The sequence below is a fragment of the Mesocricetus auratus genome, unplaced genomic scaffold (assembly GCF_017639785.1).
Source record: "Mesocricetus auratus isolate SY011 unplaced genomic scaffold, BCM_Maur_2.0 Super-Scaffold_100003, whole genome shotgun sequence".
NCBI classification, from domain to species: domain Eukaryota; kingdom Metazoa; phylum Chordata; class Mammalia; order Rodentia; family Cricetidae; genus Mesocricetus; species Mesocricetus auratus.
The window spans coordinates 46,995,439-47,021,733 of NW_024429188.1; the positions used below are offsets into that span (position 1 = coordinate 46,995,439).

General features: G+C 40.9%; 1 protein-coding gene across 2 annotated transcripts; it reads left to right on the forward strand.

Annotated features, from left to right (window-relative positions):
• The first annotated feature begins 2,915 nt into the window (after positions 1 to 2,915).
• Positions 2,916 to 26,240, forward strand: Igbp1 (immunoglobulin binding protein 1). 2 transcript variants are annotated; one of them, XM_040744240.1, is made up of 6 exons: positions 2,916 to 3,139; positions 3,492 to 3,785; positions 12,248 to 12,443; positions 15,102 to 15,181; positions 15,878 to 15,990; positions 25,812 to 26,240. In XM_040744240.1, exons 1-6 carry the CDS (start codon positions 2,949 to 2,951, stop codon positions 25,943 to 25,945), a joined length of 1,008 nt encoding a protein of 335 aa, XP_040600174.1. In that variant the 5' UTR covers positions 2,916 to 2,948; the 3' UTR covers positions 25,946 to 26,240. The 2 variants fall into 2 exon arrangements, with proteins under 2 accessions (XP_040600174.1, XP_040600175.1); XM_040744241.1 differs by having other exon boundaries at positions 25,815 to 26,240.
• Positions 26,241 to 26,295: the final 55 nt, after the last annotated feature.

Sequence of the window (26,295 nt, forward strand, 5' to 3'; positions counted from 1 at the left end):
ATTTCTGGCAAAGGTTACTAAAGTGACTCAAAGTATCAGGAAATCAAATAGGGAATTCACAAGTACTTCACTCTGCCTTGGGATGTAAAACAGGGGCTACAAGAGGAGGGTTGCTAGTATCATTGGACTACACAACCTTTTCAACCTCTTCTTAGGCCATGCTTCCCTCTCAGTCTTGCGAAGCACTGCTGTCAATTGGTCTTCATTCTATCTCACACGAAAGGCTTTCCCTCTCTCTCTCTCCCTCTCTCCCTCTCCCTCTCCCTCCCCCCCTCTCTCTCTCTGAGTGTGTGTGTGTGTGTGTGTGCATGTCATGTGCCAGGTGTGTGCAGGTGCACATGAAATTGAGAAGAGAGAGCACTCGCTAATCTGAAGCTGAAGGTTGTGAACCACCTGCCGTGGGTACTAGGAGCTGAACTCAAGTCCTCTGGAAGAGCAAGAAGTGTTCTTAACTGCCGAATCGTCCATCTCTCCACCTTTCTCCATCTTTCTAAATTGTACCCAACTGAAATAGAAACATCTGAACTCAGAAGACCCTAGCTTTGTTACAAATGGGCTGGTCGAGTCACCTATTTCCTATGTAGGTTTTCCCCCTGATTTTTGAGGCTCCCTTCTGGCTTTCAAATTCTGACTGTTAGTCTTAAGTCTAAGAAGCCTTCTGAAGGGCCAGTGGGATGGCTCAATGGTTAAAGGTGCTTGCCCCCAAGTCTGCTGACCTGAGTTTAATCCCCAAGACCCACATAGTGGAAAAAGAGAAATAACTTTCCTAAATTGTTCTTATTTATATGCACACACACACACCATGGTATGTGAGCCTCCAAAATAAATAATGATGAAAAAATGTAAAGAAGCCTTCTGAACTACTTTCTAAGCATGGAGTGATTTGTCATGTCTTGTTTGCAATACAATACTGCCCTATATTGCCTTCCAGTTATTTTTTTTAAATCCCTTGTCATACATATTAAAAGACTTATTTTCAGGGGCAGGCAGTGTGTCTTCTATTTAGCTTACATGTCCTAGGACAACTCAGAGAGTGCCTGAAGTTAATCAATATGTACTTTTAATTATTTGTCCAAAGCAATGATATGCTTTTCTCCAAAGCTCTGGAATTATATCTTGCATCAGTACAGTATGGCAGGAACATGTGGGCCACAAATGTAACTTTCAATTTCTAGCCAGCCAAATGGCAGACAAAGGCACTTGCTGCACAAACCTGGAAACCTGAGTTGGATTCCTGGAACCCACACAAAGGTGAGATGGGAGAACTGACTCTGCAAGGCTGTCTTTTGGCCTCAATACATGTGCCATGACTTGTGTGCCCAAACACACGTGCATTACAGGCACACATACATTACACACACACATTAGTTATGGTAACAGATTTATTTATCTGCTTTAAATTTTCTTGTAGATTGGACCAAGAAGGTAGCTCAGTTGGTAGAGTGTCCTATAGTGTACACAAGGCTCAATGTTGAATCTCCAGCACCAAATAAACCAAATGACGGTGCTCGGCACCACTCTGCAGGTGTAAGCATCACTCAGGAGGTGGAAACCGAGAATCATAAGTTCAATGCCATCCTTGCCTACGTAGCAAGTTTGAGAACGTTTCAAATACAGAAAGAAAGAAAGACCAATTGGCACACATTTTTAAAAATAGAGAAAATTTACTTTTAAGAATGCATAACTGAATATATGCAAATATTATTGTGGTGGGGCACTGGGAATGTAGCTCGGCTGGTAGAATGCGTGTGTAGGATGCAGGTGTAGGTTATGCGAGTTTGCTCCCCAGCACTACACAAAGCAAATATGGTGACACACTCATAATCTCAGCACGAGGGATCAGAGGTTAAAAGTAACCCTCCTTCCAAGCCAGCTGGATTACCTGAGACTCTGCCTCAAAAACATATTATGATTCAACATGTAGTCAAAGTGTTGCGATATTTTACGTTTTAATTATACCATCGAAATTTGACGTGCAGCTTACGTTTTACAACACGTCTCAATTTAAAATAGCCACATATAAGCACTAGGTAGCCACCTATTAAACAGCGCCATTCTGTTTTCCAAGAAGATCGCTTTATATTCTATTCATATCATGACTCTGAGCAACTTAATAAATACTCAAGCCAGCTAGAATGTATCAGGTTCATTCTGGTGAGGTAGATAGATTTGCAAATCACTAGCTATTAATGCAGTGTGATCAATGTTGTATGAATGCATATAAGTACCCTGACCACTGGCTGAAATGTTTGGAGCAGGGAGAATGAATGAGAGCCTGAAGCTGTACATAAGTCAGGTTTGACTTCCGAAGAAAAGTGACAAAAAACGGAAGGCAGCTGGCTCTTGGCAGATGGGAGCTGCAAGTTTCCAAATATTTGTTATCAAAGAGAGAGGCTTCATAGAGTGCTGGCCCAAAGGACATTCGAGTGTGTGGGGACAGAAGGCTGTGGTGGCAAAAGAATTGGTTGGGAGCAAGCAAGAGTGGTGAGCGATCGAAGACAGCCGGGACCGCATATGGCAAGCAAACCCAGGAAGCCAGAGAGGCCACCTTGCCACTTGGCTTGGGGGGGAAGGGCCGGCATCTGACCCTCCCCGCACCGCACCCACATTGGTCCTCTCACACGGGCTAGTGCTCGGAATTCAACCCCGCCACTCCCAGGTCTCAGAGTCCTGGGAACCTGCTAGTCCACTTCTGGCCACGCCGAGCCCATTTTCAGAAAAACAGCAGCACCTACAACTTTAAAACAAGCTGCCTGCTTAAAATGAGTCCATGGAAACGGTTGCCAGGGTCAGGAAACTACTACTCCCAGAAGTCATTTGGGACACTTTGGTAACAAGCAATTGGCCAATGAGGTACTTCTTCCTGTGTCATGAGGGCTTTTGGGCTCTTTACTAATTTACCTTTGACTTCGATCAGAATTGTTCCGGGTTTCTTTTTTTCCCACAAGATGGCAGCGTCTGAAGACGATTTGCTACTGCCGCGGCTTCCGGAGCTCCTGGAAACCAGCAAGAAACTTCTGGAGGAAGTGGAAGAAGCGACTGAACCCACCGGCTCCCGGATAATCCAAGATAAGGTGTTCAAAGGACTGAATCTCCTTGAGAAGGCTGCTGGAATGTTATCGGAACTTGATTTGTTCAGGTATGGGGGAAAGGGTAGTAACCGCAGAAAAAATGGTTGGTTATCAATGGGTGAAGCCGTAGCTCCTGGGTGGAAAGGACCTTTAAGGCTAAATTCACGCAGTTCCTGCTTGTTCATTCTGTGTGCATTCTTTTCATTGTCCACCTCTCTTCTGAGATGAATAACATACCAGAACAATGCTCCCTGGTGTATGGCTGACTGCCTAGGCCTTGGGTATGCAAATTCAGCGACTTTCTTTTAATCTGGCCAGTGTTGCCTTTGCAACACTCTCTCCAAACCCTGTTTTTACCCCCAGAAGGGTCACAGTTTAATGCTCAGCCAGGCTTCACGGCCTCCTCTTTGCTCTTTCCAGCCGAAATGAAGATTTAGAAGAGATTGCTTCCACCGACCTGAAGTACCTGATGGTGCCAGCGTTGCAAGGAGCTCTCACCCTGAAACAAGTCAACTCCAGCAAGCGTCTAGATCATTTGCAGCAGGCTCGAGAACACTTCATAAATTTCTTAACTCAGTGTCATTGCTATCATGTGGCAGAGTTTCAGCTACCCCAAAGCAAGAATAACTCAGCCGAAAATAACACTGCTAGCTCCTCCATGGCCTATCCAAATCTCGTTGCTATGGCATCTCAAAGACAGGCTAAAATAGAGAGGTGGGTCAATGGCTGTAATTTGATGGCTACAGTGCTAGTGTGTGTGTGTGTGTGTGTGTGTGTGTGTGTGTGTGTGTACTATAGAATAGTGTATGTCATTTTCTTGGCTCTTTATTGAGCATAGGCCATGGTGGAAGCAAACTTTCCTGAGTCTTGAGAGGCCTTTGCCATTGTTGAGGAGGTTGTACTAAAACTAAAGGATCTCCACCCCCCCCAGCATACACCTCATGGTTGCCAATAGCAACAGTGTTTATTATTCTGACCTTCAGGATTAGCAAAGTCTATCCTGACCTTTTCCATATCAGTATGGACTAAATACCTCAAAAGTACACAGTATTTTATACTATTTATTGAACGATTCTGTTCAGGAATACAGGCAGAGATGTCTAACATCCCAAATTAATCATAGCCTTAATACAACATAATGCAACCTTGATGTTTTTCATTCTTAGTTTCAAAAAAATCAATGAATGCTGGTGGTTTAAGAACAAAGTTAGGCACTGGGGATACAGCCTGTTTGGGTGTTCATATGGATGTGGGTGATCATTGTGCTCTGGTGAGGAAAAGTGGCCTAGGAACAATGACATTAGAAGATGGTATAAAGAGAGATGCATGGGGTACTGTGAAAACAGTCAAGGGAAAAGAGAGAAGAGTAGACTTCCTAGGAAGGGGGGGTTTCTGTTCTGAAGTGTTTAAGAGAAATAGGAATGTTAGCCTGAGGAAGAAGACAGGAGGGGATTAGCCCACAGAAATAATAGCATTAGTAAATCCACAGAGGCGTTAAATAAACAGGACTGGGTGGTGTTGTGTGAGAAGAGAAAAGTGACCCCTCCCAAGCAACAAAATAAGACTAGAGCAAAATGGGGGTGGAGATGGGGAAGGAATAATGAGGAAGAATGTTGTTGAGGTGACATTATAGAGAACTTGGGGTTTGATGGGTAAGGAGCAAGCTTGAGAAGGTGTTTGAATCCAGCTCCATCATTAGTTAATCAGTGATTTGGGGCAAATTACTTAATTTCCCCAGGTGTAAAATTGAGATAGTAAGTATTCCTTCATGGAGTATTTTATGGAGGACTAACAGAAATGCATATAAAGCTCTTAGCGTAGCTCAGTAGCTGACACAGTTATACATGTGTAGTTAAATGTAAGATGATAGAATCAGAACTCTGGCCTTGAGTTTCAGCTTTCCTTATGCATCATTGGACATTTGGGTAAGTTATTTAACCTACCTATGTGGTGATATATTATTTATAGTTTATTAAAGCTTGCCTGAGGATTCAGAAAACAAAGCCAGCCTCAAGCTATATAGATCAGGCAGTGGTGATACACACCCTTAATCCCAGTGGCCAGAAGCTCGGAGGTGATGGTACACACCTTTAATCCTGGACTCAGCATTAAGGGGTAGACAGATGTCTGTGAGTCCAAGGCCACTGAGATCTACACAAGATTGATCCAGTCCTAAAGAGAAAGAGCTCACACAAAGATGATCGCAGCACCTGGGATCACATTCCTTTAATCCCAGCACTAAAGGGTTATAAAAGATGGAGCAGTGTCTTCAGTAGTCAGTATCAGGCATTCATTCTCCAACCACACTGAGGATAAGACATTGAAGCCTCAGGATTCTCCAGCCATGCTGAGGAGGGGCAGCAGTCTGAGGTTTGGTGGACCAGGATTGCCTTTCAGTCTGAGGTAAAGTGAGAGCTGGTGGACAGCTGCTTTGCTTTTCTGATGTTCAGCTTGAAATTTGAACCCCAATATCTGTCTCTGGGTCTTATTTTTTTTGTTACATATGTAACCCTCAGTTTCAGTCCTATGTGAAATTAAATAACTTGATGCCTATTCAATATGGTTAAGAAGCAGAATTTGACCCAGCACCCGTGAGTAAATAGGCAGCACAAATTGGGTTATAAGTAAAAATTAAAAGGACAGAGTTGGGAGGGGGTTAGAGTGAATCTGGGAGGATTTGGGGGGGTTAAGATAATCAAAACACATTGTGTGTATGAAATTCTGAAATAATTCGTAAAAATATATTTAAGTTATAAAGCAGGATGCAGAGAGCATAAATTCAATACTGAGGCATGTTGACTTTGAGGGACCTACAAGACATCCAAGTAGAGATGTTGGATAACATGAAGCTCACAGGTAAGGCTTGGACTCTGAAGGGCTGAGAATTAGTTAGGTTAGTCAACAAATACTTAGTAAGCCCTTCATGAATGCCACAAACTGTTCTAGATGTTAGAAAACCACCAAAGCCAGTCCTGTCATAAAGCTTTCATTGTTTTAGACATAGACAGTAAGCTGGTAAATAAACTCAGCCAAACATATGAAAGGCATTCGCAGTGCATGTGCGCTCCTCTCTGTCTCTTGTCTCTCTGTCTCTCTGTCTCTCTCTCTCTCTGTCTCTGTCTCTCTCTCTCTCTCTCACACACACACACACACACACACATGCAGAAGAGACAGGAGGGAAGTTTGAACTTTTCAAGTTTAGGTGCTGAGGGCATGAAGATGATAAAATGTAGTTAGGGAAGAGTGAGTCACAGTGAGCGATTTTTTTAAAAAACGTGAGCTAGAGTGATACAAAATGGATTCCAGAATCCTCTTTTTGACACCGTGGACTGCCTGCCTGTGGGCATAGATCAGAAGCTAAGATAGTGACACTTATGTCCAGACAATTGCCCCAGAGAAACTGAGAGTATAAGGGAGTGACAACATCTGGTGGAGGACTGAGGAAAAGGTTGCAGGACACAATGGCCTGTGAGATGAGTCTTGAAAGATGATGAAGAGTGAAAATAATATTACTCATTGTTGAAAATTTGCAAAACAGTATCTTCAAATCAAAAAAGCCGTAATCTTAGCATTCATAGATATCATTGTTAACTTTCTGCTATATTCTCTTTCAGATATACAGCTATTTTAGCTAGTAAATTGTGAAGATACTGTAAATACAGCTTTTAAATCCTGTTTTTTAAAAACTAATATTGTGAGCATTTCCCCTGTCGTTTTAAACCATATTTGATGGTTTTATACTATTCCATTCTAGAGCTGTACCATAATCACTTAAACTTTTACTGACATGTATTTAGATCCTGTTTTTGTTTTATTTGCTTACATTTTGGGATATGGTTTTGCTTGTTTGGCTTTTGTTTTGTTTTTGGTGTGTGTGTGTGTGCGCGTGTGTGTGATTCTAAGTAATGCTATGAAGAGACATTTGTACTGCTTTGGTTACTGTCTCTTTGGAATAGATTTTTTGAATATTTTAAGACTCTTGATATATGGCAACAATATTGTCTTCCACAAGAACGAAATCTAAAGTATTTGCCATTTCACAAGTCCTAGATGTTAACACTAGATAATTCAATTAATCAAATAGAAAAAAGTATCTCTTTTTGATTTCTATTTCTTTGGCCTGTATTCTTGATCTCTGAACATTTTTTTAACTATGTGATAGGTGAGTTGTCAACACTACATTTATACTAGCTTTCCCAGACTTGTGTAACTATCCTATAATTCTTCTGACTATGACATGATTCTGACATCATTTATCAATATTTCACAGATGCTGGCTTTTTTCTATCTCTTTTTCCTTTTCTGTTGTGGCATTAGGGATTGACCAAGGCCTCATGCATACTAGGGAAGCACTCTACATCTCCAGGTCAAAGCCTTGACCTTTCACTCCAGGTGTGCCCACATATCCAGGTCTTTACTAGTTCAGTAAATACACTGCCATCCACGTGGATGTGTAAGCAGGAAGCCTATGAGGTGGCTTCAAGACCTACCCTTTTCTGAATGTTGTCATCTAGTCCATCAGCAAAGCCTGTCAATTCTAGCAACAGAAGGTGTCTTATCCTGTTGTCTTCCATCTCTGATAACACACTTTGGTCCAAGCCATCAATACCTCCCAACCTTGGGTAGCCAAGGCCCTGTGTAATCTGGTGTCTGTTTCTCCAGTTTTATGTCATACTTCACTTGTTCATTGGACCCTAGCTATATTGGCTGTCTTCCAGGTCTTTGAACAGACCAACTCCTTCCTCCTTTATATGTGCTGTTGTTTTTATATTAACTTTTATTCATATGGCCAATTCTTTGTTGTTTAGGTCTCAGCTTAAATGTTATTCTTCAGAGATGATCCATTTGCACACCAGTCTCTTCAGTAGTTAACATCTGTCATTCTCTCTTCATGGCATGTAGCTCGTGTGGTTATGTCATGTGTCCATCTTCTCAGGTTTGCTTCTCTCCTGCTGGAATGTGTGTTGCATACGGGTAGGAGCTGTTGCTTTCTTGTTCACTGTGGTATGCCTAGCACAGGGCCTGGCATGTACCAAGTACTCCAGGAATGTCTACTGTTGATAACTTGGAGAAACAACATGAGCACATCCCAAACAGAAGTAGACTGAAGTATGTCCTGGGAAAAGATAGTAGTCTGGTTTGGCAGAAGCACTAACAGTAGTATGAGCAGAGGTCTACACAAAGGGCTGTGTATAGAATACTGAAAGGAAACAGTTGGGCCACAAGTTACCAGTACTCCAACTGCAATCAAATGATAAAAGGGAAGTTATAGCTATCATAGACACTACTTTTGTAAAAAGCACTCATATAACTAGAAAAATTATTCAGGCCAAATTTGGTAGCTAAATTACAGAGTGCTTTCCTTCAATGCTCAAGGGCCTAGGCTCAATCTCCCATACTGCAAACAAACAAAACCCAGATTATTCAGGCTCTTCCTTTCTGTAACTCCTTCTGCCCATGACTCTAGATACTGAGACTATCCTAAATAAAACACCCAAATGGCATGTCTTCTCATATCTGCTCCGCTGTGCATATTCTTTTAATCATCTTTCAGGACTAAGTATGAGCATGGTTGAATAACAGCACCTCCATTCTTTTAACAGAAATGAAAGAAGCTGAATAAATTATAAGACTTACAAGATTTAGGTTCTTATGTGACGACTAGGTGGCCACTTCCATAGACACATGGAAATATGCAACTAAAACTTAAGAGTCTGAATTGTGACTGATACAAAAGAAAATTAGGATCTCCCTACTTTGGTGAGTAAAGATGTGTTTTCCAAAGAAAAACATGTAGAAAAACACTAAGAATTAAGCCTTGGGGGCAAGCTAGGAGAGAAAAGGGAAGGAAATAAACCACCAGGAGACCCAACAAAGTACAAATAGAAGAGTTTACAGAAGCAAAATGTTATATCCGTTCTAAGGCCTCTCCCAACATACCCCTACACACACACACACACACACACACACACACACACACACATACACACACACACACACATACACCCATTAGCACTTTAATTCATGCTGTTTAGAATAGTTGAATTATTTCAGTCTCTAGACTTAGAAATTCTTAAGGTCAGAGGCCTTTGACTAGTAATGTATTAATATTCTAGATATATATATTGTGTCTCATGATACCTAGCCCAGTAATTGGATCATAGTTAAAGCTTGGAGGTGTCTGGAGAGACAGATAAAGTAGTATTCCAAAAGACGGAAGCTATATAGTATTACAAAAACTGATTCTTTGGAATCAGACCATCTCGAGGTGACTAACTTCTACCGTTTAATAGATGGGGCATGATCTGTCCCCATCCCCCCAGGCTCAGTTTTCTTATCTGCTAGTAATATTTGTATTGCTGTTTACAAAGAATTTTCTTGAGCATTTTTCCATTTGACCCTCTAACAACCCCATAAAGTAGATCCACATTGTAAAGCTAGGGGGCTGTGCTTTTCAAGTTGCCCTGGCCAAAATTACATAGCTAGTAAGTGGTCAGGCTAGAATTAAAAATTGGGTCTTCAGATTTTCAGTTCTAGTGCTGTTGCTTCTAAATCATAAAAGAGTAGTTACTTGAAGGGGAAGGAAGTAGGTTATAGAAGGTGATTCTAAGATGGGGGAAGAAAACAGCAGAGTGAAAACTTGCAGCCATGAATACTGAAGGTGGGTAACTGACAGTCCTGAAAGGAGTGGATAGGGACAAGATTGATAAGCAGGATGAAAGGATAGATGAGGAATGCAGGAAGGGTGAGGCAGAGATTTGAAGATAGAGGGGAAAACAGTGTTATAACTGCCTGGCCATCATACAAGCATGATACTGGTATGGAGTCTTCAAAAGATAATAATAGGTATTTGTGGTTGGCACATTTGACACAGATTTGCAGTTCCTTAGCACTGTGCTTGGAAACAGCGCAAGGAAACTCCCAAGTCAGGATGGTTATAGGACTAAGGGATTCTAAGGCAATAGTTGGTCCACCCTCGAACACTGGAGAGCCTCGAACACTGAATAGTCTAGGACGGTGGTTGTCAGTCTGTCCTTCAGAGCCTTATAGTTCCACCATTGAGTTATGTTGGGGGCCTTCCTCTGATTTTTCCAAGGCACATTTTTATTTGTATATTACTTACTGGGGTCATTCTCAATTGAAGAAAGTTCCTTATCAAAGAGAATGTCTGTTTGTTTGTTTTTGTTTTGAAAACAATGGCCTAAAAGAAGAGGTGCTGAAGAGCCAGGAGTCTAAAGGATGGAAAAGAGCTAAGTCAGAAGCAAGGAACGGAACAGAGAGTGCATGGGTTGAATGATCATGGAGGAGAAAAGCAAAACAGCTTTACTTAAAGGACCACTAGCCTCACCCAGAGTTCGCCCTGAAGTATATAGATCCTAGGACCCTTATATGTTTTCCTATGACATAGGCACTTCCATGGAAGAGGATGAGTAGCTGTCTGTGGAACCAAGTAAATATTCTCAAGTAACAGTAGCAGCATTCCTGAGCTAGGAATTAGGCCTTTGTATTGTTTTATCCAGAAGGCTACCAACATGCAGGATGCTTTCTTGTTGGGCCAAAAAAAGAGTCTAAACGTTTTTATAACAGTTGTATCTACAGTGCAGTGGTTCTTGACTTTGGGATCAAATCTCTTCTTGACAAAATAAGATGGAAAAGGAAAGCAAAGGAGTGGAGAGATGAGACAAGAGGAGAAGGCATGTATACAGAGGAAAGAGAGAAGAGAATGCATTCGTGTAGAGTTCTCTATAAACTTTGAGGAGTGTTGAGTGAAGCCTTTTCCTTGCCAGCTGCTTTGGTTCCCCCCCCCAGTCAGCTGGGCTCTGCTGCGTTGTAGTCCCCAAATAATACACAAGACGCTGTATTAATTATGGAGATATTGGCCTTGCTTGTTTCTTACTGGCTAGCTCTGATTTAAGTATTTATTTCATAATTGTTAATCTAAGTATTTCTCTTACTGGAGAAAAGGGTGATGACTCCCTGTGTTTCTCTTTCCCAGAGTCCTCCTGGACTCCTAGCCCCACCTATCTGGCTTCCCTATTGGCCAACAGTGCTTTATTGACATATACACAGGACTTCCCCATCAGAGGAGTTCAAGGACCACCCCCCTCACCTTAAACTCCCCATCAACTTGACCTTATCTAGGTACCCCCAAAGAGGAGCTTCTTAGTCTGGAAATGAGGAGTGGGGGTTCCAGGCAGAGGGATTTTGATAGATTTCTCTTGGAAATCATGGCATTTTTATTTGACTCTTGTGTGTTGTAACCCTTCCTATCAAACACATCAGCAAATATTGCCCTTTTCTATTTGAATGCTTTAATCTCTTGCCACCTGTACTGCTGTCTCCCTAAAGTTTTGTTGGTATCTTACTTCCTTTCCTACTTTCTGTCTATTCCTAGACACACCTTCTCCATGTGCATTTGCGTTTCCCTTTTAGAATACTCTCCTTGGTATCAGGATCACTTCCTGCCTTCTTTTCTTGATGACTTTGCTCAGGCCCTCTCTTCGGAAGGGTTGCTTCTGCTCACTCCGTGTATAGTAGTGTGCTTACTTCCACACCATTGCCCTATCCATTTGCCTTGCTTCTTACTGCTTCATAGTGGTCTCATCCACACTCTGGAGGTAATTAACAGATGAATGGTAGATGAGGTACTAGAATGCATCCTGGAAAATGGCAGCGAAGATCATTGATTCTTAAAATTAGGTAAAGATGAGACAGAAGCTCTACCTCTGGAATGTTTTGTGTGAAAGAAAAAAGATGACCAGCTTTTCCACAGTTTCATAAGAAGTCCTGCATCAGTGGCAGGTAAACAGTGACCTCTAAGGTTTTGGCTTCCTGGAAGATTCACTGTGGAAGTGGAAGATTTATAGGAAGCACTGTGTGGCACTGAACACCCAGTAGATTGAGGACTGATATGACCAGATGACTAGAGCATCTCATCCTCAAAGATGATAGGTCGGGCTTACTGAGATCCAGATATGCCTAGTGCCTTTCTTGCTTTGTAGTTTGGGGATTGGTTCTAGATTATAGAATCTATTCCTAGATCATAGACTCTATTTCCGAGGTAGAAATTGGCACACATGCTGCCTGGACATCTGCAAAGGCAGACTTTACTGTAGCCTTCTTTTGAAAAAAATCTGTATTTTTAAGTTCATGGGTAATACTTTTCTGTGGAACAGATACAAGCAGAAGAAGGAGTTGGAGCATAGGTTGTCTGCACTGAAATCTGCTGTGGAAAGTGGTCAAGCAGATGATGAACGTGTTCGTGAATATCACCTCCTTCACCTTCGGAGGTGGATTGGTATCTGCTTAGAAGAGATTGAGAGCATTGACCAGGAAATAAAGATCCTAAAAGAAAGAGACTCTCCAAGAGAGGTAAGCCTTGTCCTTGCTCACATAACAATGGACAGCTGCCCCTAGAAGTTCAAACATTCTGCAGGAGTGAAATGAAAACCCTTAGCTAGCTAGAGTGATGCACGCTTAGATTTCCAACTACTCAGGAGGCTGAGACAGAAGATCGCAAGTTTGAGGTCTGTCTGAGATACGTAGTGAGTTCAAAGTTGAAGGAATGACTTAAGATACAAAACAAAAGATTCAAAACAAAATTATAAAATACTGGAAAAGTAGTTCAGTAATGAAGAACTTGTCCAGCAGGGGTAGAGCCTTCATTTTAATCCTCAGCATTGCAAACACTAAATCTTTGTAAGTCTCCATAAAAGCATTATTCACATTAGGAAAGTGGAGAAAGGCTCGTGGTTCGCCAGGGTAGCACTCTGGTTCATTACAGCAACCTTCCTTGATACTTTCGGAGGCACGTAGTTGTAACTGGGTGGTGTCAAGGAAATACTTTTCCTTAAAATTTAAATTGGTTTTGGCTGTGAAATGAAGGCATAAGGAAGAAACGGGGTTGTTTATGAACTACTTAATTATTGTAGAAAAGGGAAAGACCAGGATTAGAATGAGTTAGAAAGGAAGAATTGTGGGGAGTAGAGTGGGAGAGCAAGAGAAACAAGGAAGATGAAACAAAAGAGCAGGGAGTGTGCTTAGATTGGGGAAAAACTTAGAACTTAGCTGAACACAGTCGCACACTCATAGACCAGTCAATCACACAGATAGGAAACGCTGCAGCATGGCATCATCATATACAGAATGCCCAGAAGACTACTTTAAAAATCTTGCAGAGAGCTTTAGAGTGTCTTTGGCCATCCTAGCCCTGTTGGAGCTGCTTCAAAGGCATATATGCTCAGTTATCACTTGCTCTTTGGTACAGGATACAACATGAAAACACCAACCTGGTCCTTCATGTTAAAGGACAGAGAATGAACTTTTGCTATTCCATGATCATGAGGCCCCTTGAACATTTCCCTAGGGGAATGGTTTCCTAGCATTTTGAGGTTAGACTCTTCTGAGTGTACATATTTCTATTTCTTTTGGGGTTTTTTTAACTTCTCATGTGATATTGAGTTGCATTCTGGAAGTGATACAGTAAAAACCAAATGAGCACCTTCTATTTAACCATACTTTTTTTTTCAATCATTTTTTTTATTTTATTTTCCAATTTAAATTTAGATAAGAAACGAGGTTGCTTCACAAGTCAGTTCCAGGTCCCTCTCCCTTTCCCTCCCCTCATCCCGTGCCCTCTCCCCAACCCCCCCCGTTATCCCCTCATTCCCCCAGGGAGGGTGAGGCCCTCCATGGGGGTGTCCATAGTCTGTCATTTCATATAGGGCAGGGCCTAGACCCTTCCCCAAGAGTTCAGGGTGACAGTGCACCTCACATTGTTCTATGGGAGTCCAAAGTCCGTGTGTATACTTGGGATGGGTACTGATCTGCTGCCCAAGGCTCAATAGATTACCTAGGCCTCCTCACTGACACCCAGATTCAGAGGATCTTTTTTTTTTTTTTGGTTTTTTTGAGACAAGGTTTCTCCGTGTAGCCCTGACTGTCCTGGAACTCACTCATAGACCAGGCTGGTGTTGAACTCACAGAGATCCATCTGCCTCTGCCTCCTGAGTCCTGGGTTTGAAGGTGTGAGCCACCAACGCCCCGCTACTTGACCACACTTTGTTGCAGCACGCCTGTGTACCTTTATATAAAACCACTGGCGTGCCCTTCCACCCTTTCCAGGTGGACTTCAATGTCTAAAATACCCTAGAGTTTCTTGAAAATTAACAGCATAATTGCATTGGGAAGGGCTTTAGAAGAAATACCTCAATTATTCTTTTCCATAGGAGGTCGGGCATGTCAGACTCAGCTCAGGGGCTTTATGTAGAACATGGCAGTAGGCTTTAGAATTTCCTTCTTAGGATCGGCTTACTTTAAAACCAAATAGCTTTTTCCTTGTGGTAAGAAGTTTCCTGAGAGAAGTTTCCTGAAACTTCTTTGCATATGGATTGTCATACTTTGTTCTCCCACCAGTGTCCCCTCCTCTAGCTTGTTCTCTTTCCTCCCTGTTAGTTTCTCGTCCTTCCCCCTCTGGTTAATGTGTCCATTACCCTCTCCATCCCCACCTCCCTTAAGATCCTCCTTTTAACTTTTGTAACCTGTACTTGCGCGCGCGCGTGCGCGCGCGCACACACACACACACACACACACACATCCACATGTATATACACACCTGCACACACACAATTTTAAATCTAGGTTCCCCATAGGAGAGCCTTCTAAAGACCAGAGAAGCTTTTATAGTGATGTTGGTTTCCTGAGAAGGCAGTATTTAGGTCTCCTTTTTCTACTTCTTACTTAATACTTAGTATTTGGTACCCCTTCAGACTGATAAATAGAAGGAGCCATCAAGTTGGCTGATAACCTGAGTCTGTTCCCCAAAAGCCACATGATGAAAAGCAAGAACTGATCCCTGCCAATCATCCCCTGCGCTTTGCATCTAAGTCTCCCCCCACAGGAAATCATAAAGCTTCATCACTGATAACAGTAAGGGAATAAATTTTGACCCAGAGCTTTTGCAGACTTGAAAGCCTATATGTTAATTGGGTGAAATGGCTATTGCACCTCTAAAATGACTTTTCTTTTTAGGAATCAACTTCTCACTCATCTCTTCCAGAGAAGCCTCCAATGAAACCCTTCATACTCACTCGGAACAAGGCCCAAGCCAAGTAGGTAGTGCTACAGACTGACCTGCTTTTGCAGCCTCAGTTTTGATGGTTCCATGCAGTGCTTGAGTAAAATACAAAATGGCCATTTTTGCAAGAAGGCATGGCTTCAGCTGGGAATGTGCTCTTTTGGCAAAGAGCCTAACGCTTTCCTGATACTTTCTCCGTGTCTGACCTCAGAAATTCCCTTCATATCAAACTTTTAAAAAGCACATAACTCAGAAAGAAACCAGTGAGTCGAATGCAGAATGCTTTCCGTGGTTGTTTCCCCTGTGGTTGACACTCTTCCTGCCTTCATGAGCAGTTCTCAGAAGGACGTGTCTGCCTACCTGTGATTTAATTCTGAGTTATTGATGCTGTCCCACTGGGTTGCAGGAAAGCATTCTCCACACTTCAGAACCACCACCTGTTAATTGCTAATTCACGGTGTTGTGGAGTGCTGGCTCTTGGGATTGTTTACTGGGAGATGACCCTGGCCTGTCTACCCTCTCGCTCTCATGAGTGCTCTTGATGTTAATGCTTCCTTCTGGGTTCCCCTTCTCTGCATGACTGGAGGAGGTTGTACAAGTCCTCAAAAGATTGCCATGGAGAGGAATGAGAATGACATAGACACCCACTTCGTCATTAAAGAGCCAAGAAACTGTTCAATAAATATTACTATATTCGTTTAATTCTCTAAATGGAATGTGGTTTTTGCAGAGTATTTGGAGCTGGTTATCCAAGCCTGGCAACTATGACAGTGAGTGACTGGTATGATCAGCATCAGAAATACGGAGCATTACCAGATCGGGGAATAGCCAAGCCGCCATCAGGTATGATGTGGTAGGAGGAAAATGGTTATACTGCTGAGCAGAGTTCATCCAACAGGAATCCTCCAGTCAGTGTCAAATAGTAGATGATTCTGAACAGTGTCATTTTTTTTTTGATCTCTCCAATTATGACATGAAAACAGCAACCAGATAGCAAACTAAAAAACCCACTTGTGGTAATGACAGAGCAGATTGTATCATGCTGGTCCCTAGACAGTCAAAAATTACAAACTGAACAAAATGTTTTTAAAAGAACAACTACATGTTCTTGGGAAGTGACCAGAAACAAATGTAAACTGGAGGGCAGGCCACACTTGGAAGGAGCAAAGGAAATTTCAAATTCCTTCAAAGCAGGGATTCTGATGTTCTGTATTCTTGGTACCCAGTTTGATAGTGAGGCCATAGCAGGCACTCAGCAGCTTCTTTGAAATGGAAAGATGGGGAAAGGTAGGAGCAATGTACATCATGTAGCAATACAAAAGTCACAAACAGGCCTGAGGTGACTAATACACTTTCTGTCACTTAATAGATAGATATTTGTTTACCCTCTTAGCCTTAATTTCCTTTGACTCTTAATTATGTGAAGGAAATATTTTAAGATGGAGATAATGGTCTACAAGACCTGACTTATCCTACCTTAACTAATACAGTGCAGGCTAGAATTTAAATTCAGGTCTTCAACTTTCCAGTGTTAATGCTCTTTTGGATAACTCTCTCTCTCTCTGTCTCTCTCTCTCTCTCTCTCACACACACACACACACACACAGCCAGTGGCCATTTGAAAGGTATCCTGTTTGGTTTTTTGTTTGTTTGTTTGTTTTTGTTTTTATAGATTTCTGCCTCAGGGCATGTTGTACTTTCGTGACATAGAATAACTAAAATTCAGATAAAAATTTGTAGATTTATTGGCTGAGGAATGAGGGCACTGAATTTAAGGTGACCATAGCAACTGCAAAGTGATGGAAGATATTCTAGAAAGGAGAGAACTACACAGGAGGAGCCCTGATTAAGTGGAGAATTCAACTGTTTAGCAATGAACTGTTTGGCTGCAAATAGTTCATGGTCTTCTAAAATTAAAAGTTATTATTCTCTAGAGGATAGAAATTGAAACTCTCTCTAATACAGATGCTCTTCAGCTTAGCACAGGGTTACATCCTGATTAACCCATGGTATTTTGAAAATGCCCTGCCAAAGATAGCTTTAGGAGCTAGAGAAGTGGCTCAGTGAGTAAACCTGTTGTCACGGCAACATGAGAACTGGTGATCAGATGCCTTGCACCCATGTAAATGCTGGGTGGATGTGATGATCTGCCTGTAATCTCAGCATTCTTGAGGCACAGATGGGATCCCCAGAATAAGCTAATGAGCTAGACTAGCTGAAACAATGAGCTATGGGCTCAAATGAAGGTCTCACTAGTATATGAGGTGGTGCAGCTCAGTCAACCTTTGACCTGTACATGCACACATGTGCACACGCATGTAAAAGTGCCTTTGATACATCCTCATGACCCATAGTGGAGAGAAGCAATTCACAAGCTGTCCTCCAGCCTCCACAAACATGATGTGCTGTGTGTGCTCTCGTACACATGTATGCACAGACAGATAATTAATACATTTTTAGTTTTAAGGACGTTTTTTACTTATATGTGTCTATGTTGGGATGTGTACTTTCCATGCAGGCATGAAGACCTGAGTTCAATCCCTGGAACTCATGTTTTTAGAAAAAGCCCAGAATGGTGGCGCATGCTCTGTAGTTCCAGTGTTGAGGAGGTAAAGACAGGCGCCCTGAAGCTCACTGGTGAGCCAGTCTAGCCAAACTGGTGAATTCCATGATTATGGAGAGACATTTTTGAAAACTATAAGGTAGAGCAATTCAAGAAGATATTCAGTGTCAACTGCTGGTCTCTTCAACAGACATGCATAGTCCCTACACGGCAAATTTTGAAAGCATGCAGAAATGAAGTACACAAAGAGCCAAGACAGGAATTCTTGTTGATCTCCCATTAGAAACAGCAGGAACCAGAGATAGCATCTTAAATTGCTAGGGGAAGGTGAGAAATTATGACCCTATGAAGTGAATGAGGACATGACTGCTCCAAGGTGTGGTCAAGGCGCAAATTTTTATTATATCTATGAGGGAGAGTATAGTTATCCGGAAGAGTCCAGAACAGTAGACTGAACAGGACCAGCAGAATGAACCGGGCTATGAGAGGAGCCCTTCACAGACATGGTGAGTACATGTAAACATACACACACACACGGAAAGAGAGAGAGAGAGAGAGAGAGAGAGAGAGAGAGAGATACAAAATATTTTAAAAGATAGATCTGATAAGGGATTGCTATCCAAAATATTCTCTTAAGGTTCATTAATAAGAAAATGAACAGCCAGATGAAAAAAATTGAACAAAAAATGTCTTAATTAGATACTTCACTAAAGAAGATATGCAGATGCTCCACAGTATGTCACTTAAATAATATAAATTAAGTGAGATGCCAGTACTCATCTATTGGAGTAGAAAAATCCAGAACACCTGAAATGTAAATGGAGCAAACCTTCAAATGAGATATCAAGGATTGATGATTTTTGCACAGTTGCCTACAAGTAAAAAGAAACTGTATACTTTAAAATATAAAAAGTTTAAATATTATCAAAAATGAAAAAAAACTACAACCATGTACCACATTAACAGTAGCTACAGTGATACTGGATGAAGCAGTTGTCAAGAGAAAGGGATAATTTAAAAGATCATTTCATACTAGTAAAAGAAAGGGGTAGTTACCCAGGGAGATACATGAATTGTAACTGTCTTAACAAGCTTCAGATTACAGGAAGATAAACTAGAAATAGATAAACCTGCAGTCACAATTGGTGTTATACTTTGAATTCCACATGTTGAAAGCAGTACAGCAGGTAGGGCTTTGGAAAGCGAGTGGATCCTGGAGTCTTTGACTTCATCAGTGAACTAACCTATTGGTAGGTTTATAATTTGATGGGCTGTTAGTAAGTGATAGGCACTTAGGAGGGGCCTTGTTGAAGGAAGTAAGTCTTAAGGGCCCCTTTTCTCATGCTTGCTCTCTGGTCCCTGGCTGCCATGAAGCAAATAGCTTTGCTCCAACACTCGTCACTATGATGTCCAACTGCACCTTGAACCCAAAGTTATGGTGACAAATTATGAAGGATTGGAACAATGAACCAAAGGAAGACTTTCTTCCATTTTTTAAGCTATATTGTCAGTAGTGGGAAGCCAAACTATACCATTGAAAATGTTAAATTTATAGAATTATATTTGCCAGTAAGGCTATAGAAAAATCTGATCATCGCTGTCAGTCATCACACACTGTTTGGTATTTATAGAACTATGTCCAACAACAACAAAGTATAACATTTTCAAGTAAACATGACACATTCAACATACAGTATAGGCCATTATAACTTTCAGTTAATTTTCAGAAATTGAAATCACAGTGAATGTGTTCTTAGACCATAACGTGTCTGGGAAGTCCCCCAATATTTAGGAATTAACCCACTTTTAAGTTACTCACAAGTCAAAGGAAATAACACTGGGAGAGCGTCCGAATTTGAGGAATACAATCAAAACTGTGCTGAGAGGCAAATGCATATAATGTTGAAGATGCAATGTGGGGGGGGGCAATAAACCGGTGACCTAAGATGCTGCTTCAGTAAGTTGGGAGAGAAGGAAACAAGAAAGATGGGAGATCTAAGAAAGGAGTTGGTGATGTTTCCACGAAAGTTGAGTATGGGTATACTTCTATGACCTCATGGCTTCACTTATTAGTATAGACCAGTGGTTCTCAACCTTCCTAATGCTGCTACCCTGTAATAAAGTTCCTCATGTTGTGGTGACCCCCAACCATAACATTATTTCATTGCTGCTTCACAACTGTGATTTTGCTGTTATAAATCATAATGTAAACGTCAGATGTGCAGAATATCTGATAATGTAATGCCAAGGAGGTCATAACCCCCAGGTTGAGAACCACTGGTGTAAACCCAAAAGGAAGAGACAGTGCACCCATAAAATAACAGTGAAGCCATTGCGTTATTGTTTTTAGTAGCCCACTGTGGATACAGCATACTTGAATGCCCATACATACCATAATGGATAAATAAGTTTTAGTATAGTCATATGATGAGCTGCTGTGTAGCTGTAAGGTTAAACTAACTGTAGTTCTTTAGCTATAAGTAATAAATCTAGCTAAAGCGTACCTAATTGTGTGTGGAAAAGCAAAATACAAAAACATATATACTGTGTAATTTCATTCATATAATGTTAAAAACAGGTGAAACATGTACATGCTGATTAAAAGCCAGTATAGTATTTGCCTTTAGTAGGGGATCAGAAATGCAGTTGGACCTAAGGGGGCTTCTGTGAAGTTAGGGTTTTGTATCTCTATCTAGGTACCAATTACATGAACTTGTTAAGTATATGACAATTCATTGAACTATACTCTTTTTTTCTACTTTTTTTACATGTGTTTATACTTAAAAAAATACAAATAAACTTGGACACAGATAGATGACAGTGAATCCCTCTGAACCACAAAATAAAGATGGGAAAAGGCAGATCATTTGTGCTTCATATGAGCAGGTTACTGGCATCAGTGGAGAGACACCAGGGGCTAACTACCTGGAAAAGCCAACAATAATGAGTTTCAAAATAGTGTATTCAATAACAGCAGTGAGACCAATTTAAGACCAGCACTTGAAACTAGGGGAGGTTTTGCTATCCAGTAAAATCTAAGCCAATCTGGTGAGATGGCTCAGTGGGTAAAAACCAAGCAAGTCAGAAGCACTCATGATTGGGCAATCGGAAAGGTGTAGGGTGGTCCAGCTCTTAACGAGCTATTAGAATTAACCTACCTGGTCTCCCAGGGCAGGGGACCACACTATTCAAATAGTGTCTCCCAAATCCATTCCAGGGTGTGTGTGTGTGTTGTTGTTGTTGTTGTTACACGGACATTGCTACAAGTAAAATCAAAATTAGTGAGGACAGGGGCAATAGAGAAGAAAGAAGAATGGCCATGTAAACGTGAGAGAGAACCAGACCGGGTATCTAATCTAGATGCCATACTTAACCAGTGTGTGTGAAACCAGCAGAATGGAGCCCCTGTGAGATTGGGATTATCATCTTGAGTCCCAAGCCTTTCTAAAAGTTCAGAAAAACTTCACACAAAAATTAGCAATAGATTGTGGTGATGGCTGAAAAACTCTGATTATACTTTTAAGTAGATGAATTGTGTGATATGTATAATATATTTCAGAATTGTAAGGAAAATCACCAAGATCAAATCCCACACAAAATTAAGGGGCTAAAAGACCTATTTGCAAGCCCTCCAGAAGGCTAGGTCAGCAAAATCCAGGAGTGACCTTAGCATTTGGGAGGCAGAGGCAAGACAACCAGAGTACAAAGACATCCTTAGCTACACAGTGTTCCAGGTCAGCCTCAGCTATGGTGAAATCCTGTTTCAAAACAAAAACAAAAGAACAAATATGAAAGAATGTTTTAAAATGAGTTGTAACATACTGTTTGGAAAGTATCATAGACCACAGAGGGACCATCTGAAATAGAGTAGGGAGACTTGGAAATGCTAATGTAGAAAGAAACAAAAATGAGTAAAAACTGAAAATGTCCTACCAGGTAGAAAAGAAAAAAAATTAAGAAAATCAACAAAAAAGGTAAAAATCAAAACAGGTGATGAGTTGGGAACGAAGAAAATGTGATCAAAATATATTGTATGAAAAAAGATTGAAATATTTTTTAAACAAAATTATAAAGAAATTGATAAAGAGGATTCTGGATAAAATAACTACTAGAGACAGCAAAGAAGAGCTGCCATATGGTTGATGGGATTATCCAAACAAGAAAACCAAGGCAAGGAGGGAAATTGGATATAAGGCTGGGCATGATAGCACACACTTATAAACCTAGCATTCAGACTGAGGCAGCAGACCAGCCTGAGCTACCCAGGAAGTATATGGCCAACCTGCAGGATATCGACCCTGTCTGAAAAAAAATAAAACTCAAACAAATAAAAAACATTATGTTCTTGAAATTTTTCACCCAGAATGACTAAGACTAGTTGAAATAAAGATACTAGATTTTTTTACTTTTAAATGTCATAGATATCTCAACATTTTGCATGTGCTTTACTTCTGAAGGAAAGTCTTAGCTTGCCTGTGAACTATGGCATGCTTCATACTGTGAAAAAATAAAGTAGCAAATATTTTAAAATTCCCAAACAGGAAGAATAGGAGCCAAGAACATTGTATGTGATTTAAAAAAAAACAACTTTTAAGTACAAAGAGTACAGATAGTTTTCAGAATCCAGGAACTAAGAAATACTATTCCCATGATCTCTCCCTGAAAATTTTGCTAGAAAATGAGGTTCAGACAACTGCAGTGGTCGTGACTGGAAAACAGTTATTCATAGAATGTAATGACATAGAAAAAGGATGTATAAATTATGCGTATCATGCAGTGTTTCAGTATACATACATATTGTATAATGTTTTCAAATCAGGATAAACATAGCGGTCTCCACAAACATCATGTCGTTTAATTAAAAAAATAAAAATAGAAATACCATATGATCTAGCAGTCCTACTAATGGCAGATATCCAAAAGAAAGCATTCAAAATCCAAGCTTTTCCCTTCTCTTTTTGTGGCTGTAAGTTTGGAACCTTGGGCTTCACATATGCTGGGTAAGCACTCTACACTGAGCTTAACCTTCAGGCCTCCCATAGCTTTTATTAGTATGTTATCATTATTTTAAGGTTACCATTCTATGCAATAGAATCCCAAAAGTGTTCCTACAGTGTAACTGTAACTTAGTACACATTGACCATCCATCCCCCCCCCCTCCTGTACTCTTTCCAGCCTCTGGTAACCACTATTCTACTTTCAACGTCTATGCTATCAACCTTTTAGATTCTATGTATGAGTGAGATCGTGCAGTACTTTTCCTTTCTATGGCTGGCTTATTTCATTTAATGCTCTCCAGTTCTATCCATGTCACTTCAAATGGTAAGACACTCATCCTTTTTAAGTCTCTGAACAGTGTTCCCTTATGAAGCTGTAACATTTTCTTTAACCATTCTTCAGATGATGGGTAGATTGCATTTTTTTACACTGTGAGTGAGCATGAGAGTGCAAATGTCTCCTTGAAAGACTGATGTTCTTTTTGGTTACTTTTTTGTTTGTTTTGGTTTGCTTTTTGGTTTTTCAAGACAGGGTTTCTCTGGGTAACTCCTGGCTGTCCTGGAACTCACTCTGTAGACCAGGCTGGTCTCGAACTGACAGAGATCTAACTACCTCTGGCCCCTGAGAGCTGGGATTAAAGGTGTGCGCCACCACCGCCTGGCATTCTGATGTCATTTCTTTTGCCCAGTAGCAGGATTGCTAGATCATATGGTAGTTCTGCTTTTAATTTTTAGCTAATTTCCCTATTGTTTTCTGCAGTGACCATACTAATTTATATAACCCACCAACAATGCTCAAGGGTTCTTTTTTCCCACATCCTTTCCAGAACTTATTTTTTCCTTTTTGATGATAAACATTCTAACTGAAATGGCTAGGTCTCATTGTGGTTTTGGTTTACATTTCTCTAATAACTAATAATGTTAACCATTTCTTCATGCATTTGTTGGTTATGTATATGTCTTCTTCTGAGAAATGTCTACTTAAGTCTAGTGCCCATTTTAAGATTAGATTATTCAGAGGGTTTGTTTTGTTTTGTTGCTATTGAGTTTTCAGAGTTCTTTGTATTTCCTGGATTTATACCCCTTATTAGATATAGACTTTTCTCTAAACATGTAGGTGGTCTCTTTCTTCACCGTTGATCCTTTTTTTGACTATGCAGAAACTTTTATAATTCGAGGTAATCTCATTTGTCTATTTTTGGTTTTGTTTCCAATGCTTTGGGGGTTTTATCCAAAAACTCTTTGCATGCCAGCAAGATGGCTCAGCTGGTAAAGGCACCAGAACCTACATGGAGGACAGAGAGAAACACCCCCTATAAGCTGTCATTTTATGGCAAACCTCCCCCTCAGAAGCACACTAAATAAATAAAATTAAAAAACAAAGAAGTCAGTTTTAAAGTTCCTACATCTTCCAGTGTCTGAGGTATTTTCTCCTAGGTTTTCTTCTTGCAAGTTCATATTTTCAGTCTAATATGTAACAGTTTTCACTAGATCTTTGTAATGGAAAAGTGGAGGTCTAGTTTCATTCTTCTGCATGTAGGCAGCCAATTTTTTCTTACCATTCACTGCAAAGACTTCCCTGGGTATGTTCCTTTGTTGAAGATCTGCCATAGTTCTTGAATTTACTTCTAGGATCTCTTCTTATTTCATTCCTTCAGTCCGTGTATCCAGTTTGACTATTATGGCCTTGTTGTGTGTGTGTGTGTGTGTGTCTGTGTCTGTGTCTGTGTCTGTGTGTCTGTCTGTTTGACCGTCTGTCTTTTTCTGTCCCTGTCTGTCTGTCTCTCTCTGTCTGTGTCTTTGTATGTATCATATGTGTTTGTGAGGTGGATATGTGTCTAAGTGGAGGTCAAAGGTTGATATCAGGCATCAAGTGTCTCCTTCAATCACTGTCTAGTTTTTGAGACAGAGTCTTTTACTGGACCTTCAGCTTATCAATTTGGCTAAGCTGGTTTGCCAATGAGCACCGAGATCTGCCAGTCTTCACTTCCCCATTGAGGGAAATGCAGTCACGTACTGTTGTGTCAGTGCTGGGATCTGAACTCAGGCCCTCAAGCATGTGCAGCTAGCACTAAGCTATCTCCCCAGCCCCAAAGTATACATATTTTTCTCAGAAAATCGTGTGGGTGTTGTGTTATTGAGATGTGAACTGAGATAAATGTGAGGAAGTTTATTTAATGCAAAATTACTGGAAAACTGAAGAGCTACAGCAATTAAATTTCAGCTCTTGTTAAAAATGTCTCAAAGAATGTGAAATTACAGAAAGCACACAAATCAAATGTCAGAATGGAAGAAACTGTCCATGGCACCATTTCTTTCATTTGATTCTTAAGTATGGTTGACAGTATAAGAATTCTGTAGTATTAACAAATCCAAGGAAAATAAATCCATGGTAAGATTGGTGACTGTAATAAAGGACGTTGGGGCTGGCAAGATGGCTCACCAAGTAAAAGCACTCACTGCTCTTGTCTGCAAGAGCACGTTCAGTTCCCAGTACCCATGTGGTGGCTCACAGCAGCTTGCAGCCCCAGTTCCAGGGGATTTTCTGCCCTCTTTCGCCCTCTGACGGCTCCTAGTGTTCGTGAACTCTTAACAGAGATACATATACCTAATTTGTTTAACCTTAAATGAATACAGCAAACTGGTAGAGAAATAATCACCTGTGATTGCCACATCCCAGGAAATTCACAAATCATATATAATTGTTAACTTCTGTGATTTCAGATTTTTAGGGACTTTTTTGTTGCTGGTGTGGGCGGTATGGGGGGGTTGGTTTTGTTTGTTTTTGTTTTGATGAAGGGATTGATGGTCATTTAGCAAGAATTCTTTCCCAAAAGAATCCATTTGTGGAGAATACCTCTATGATCTTGGCTTCTGTGAAAATTTCTGGAGGCGTCTTTACTTGCTACCTTTGCATAGCATGTAATATATTCAGTAATAGATATGTTCTCTGCATTTATGCCATGCCTGGGCAGCTAGCTGTGCTCTGTTCTCCTTGTCTGTGGCTGTGTTCAGAGCAAAGCTGAACTCCCTAATGTCATTTGTTTGCATTTCTTTCCCCCCCCCCCCCCTCTCTCTCTCTCTCTCTCATTTTCCTGCGTTAGCAGCACAGCAGCAGGAAGATGAAGAACAAAAGGATGACGAGGGTGAAGAGAAAACGCTGCACAGACAGCGAGAGTGGGATGACTGGAAGGACACCCATCCCAGGGGCTATGGCAACCGACAGAACATGGGCTAATCTTCCTGAAGGGCGGAAGGATAATGTGGCGCACACCAAGGACAACCTCAGCAGGGCGCTGTGAAGGCAGCCGGGCGGAGTCTTGCTTTGCATTCAATAGTGTCAAATAATTGCTGTACCCTAGGTAATGGCCAGAGGTTTTATTTGACTTTAATAATTCTCTTCATGGTGTATTCTGATTTCTTAGTTGATCAGAAAAGAGCTCTAAGAAATGGCTCTATGTAACCTATGACAGTATGAATTCATTCTCTTAAAAAGTAATAAAACCCCCTCTATTATGTGGGCTTATGCACAAGTGTGGGTATCAGCTGGTTTTGTTGGTGGTGGGGGAGCAGCAGGGTTTAGCCGTG

Excerpts from the sequence above, each read along its gene's own strand:
- Igbp1 (XM_040744240.1), top strand. The coding sequence starts at position 2,949 with ATGGCAGCGTCTGAAGACGATTTGCTACTGCCGCGGCTTCCGGAGCTC. Across the intron at positions 3,786-12,247 it reads AGACAGGCTAAAATAGAGAG|ATACAAGCAGAAGAAGGAGT; the intron begins GTGGGTCAATGG and ends TCTGTGGAACAG. Across the intron at positions 15,182-15,877 it reads CGGAACAAGGCCCAAGCCAA|AGTATTTGGAGCTGGTTATC; the intron begins GTAGGTAGTGCT and ends TGGTTTTTGCAG.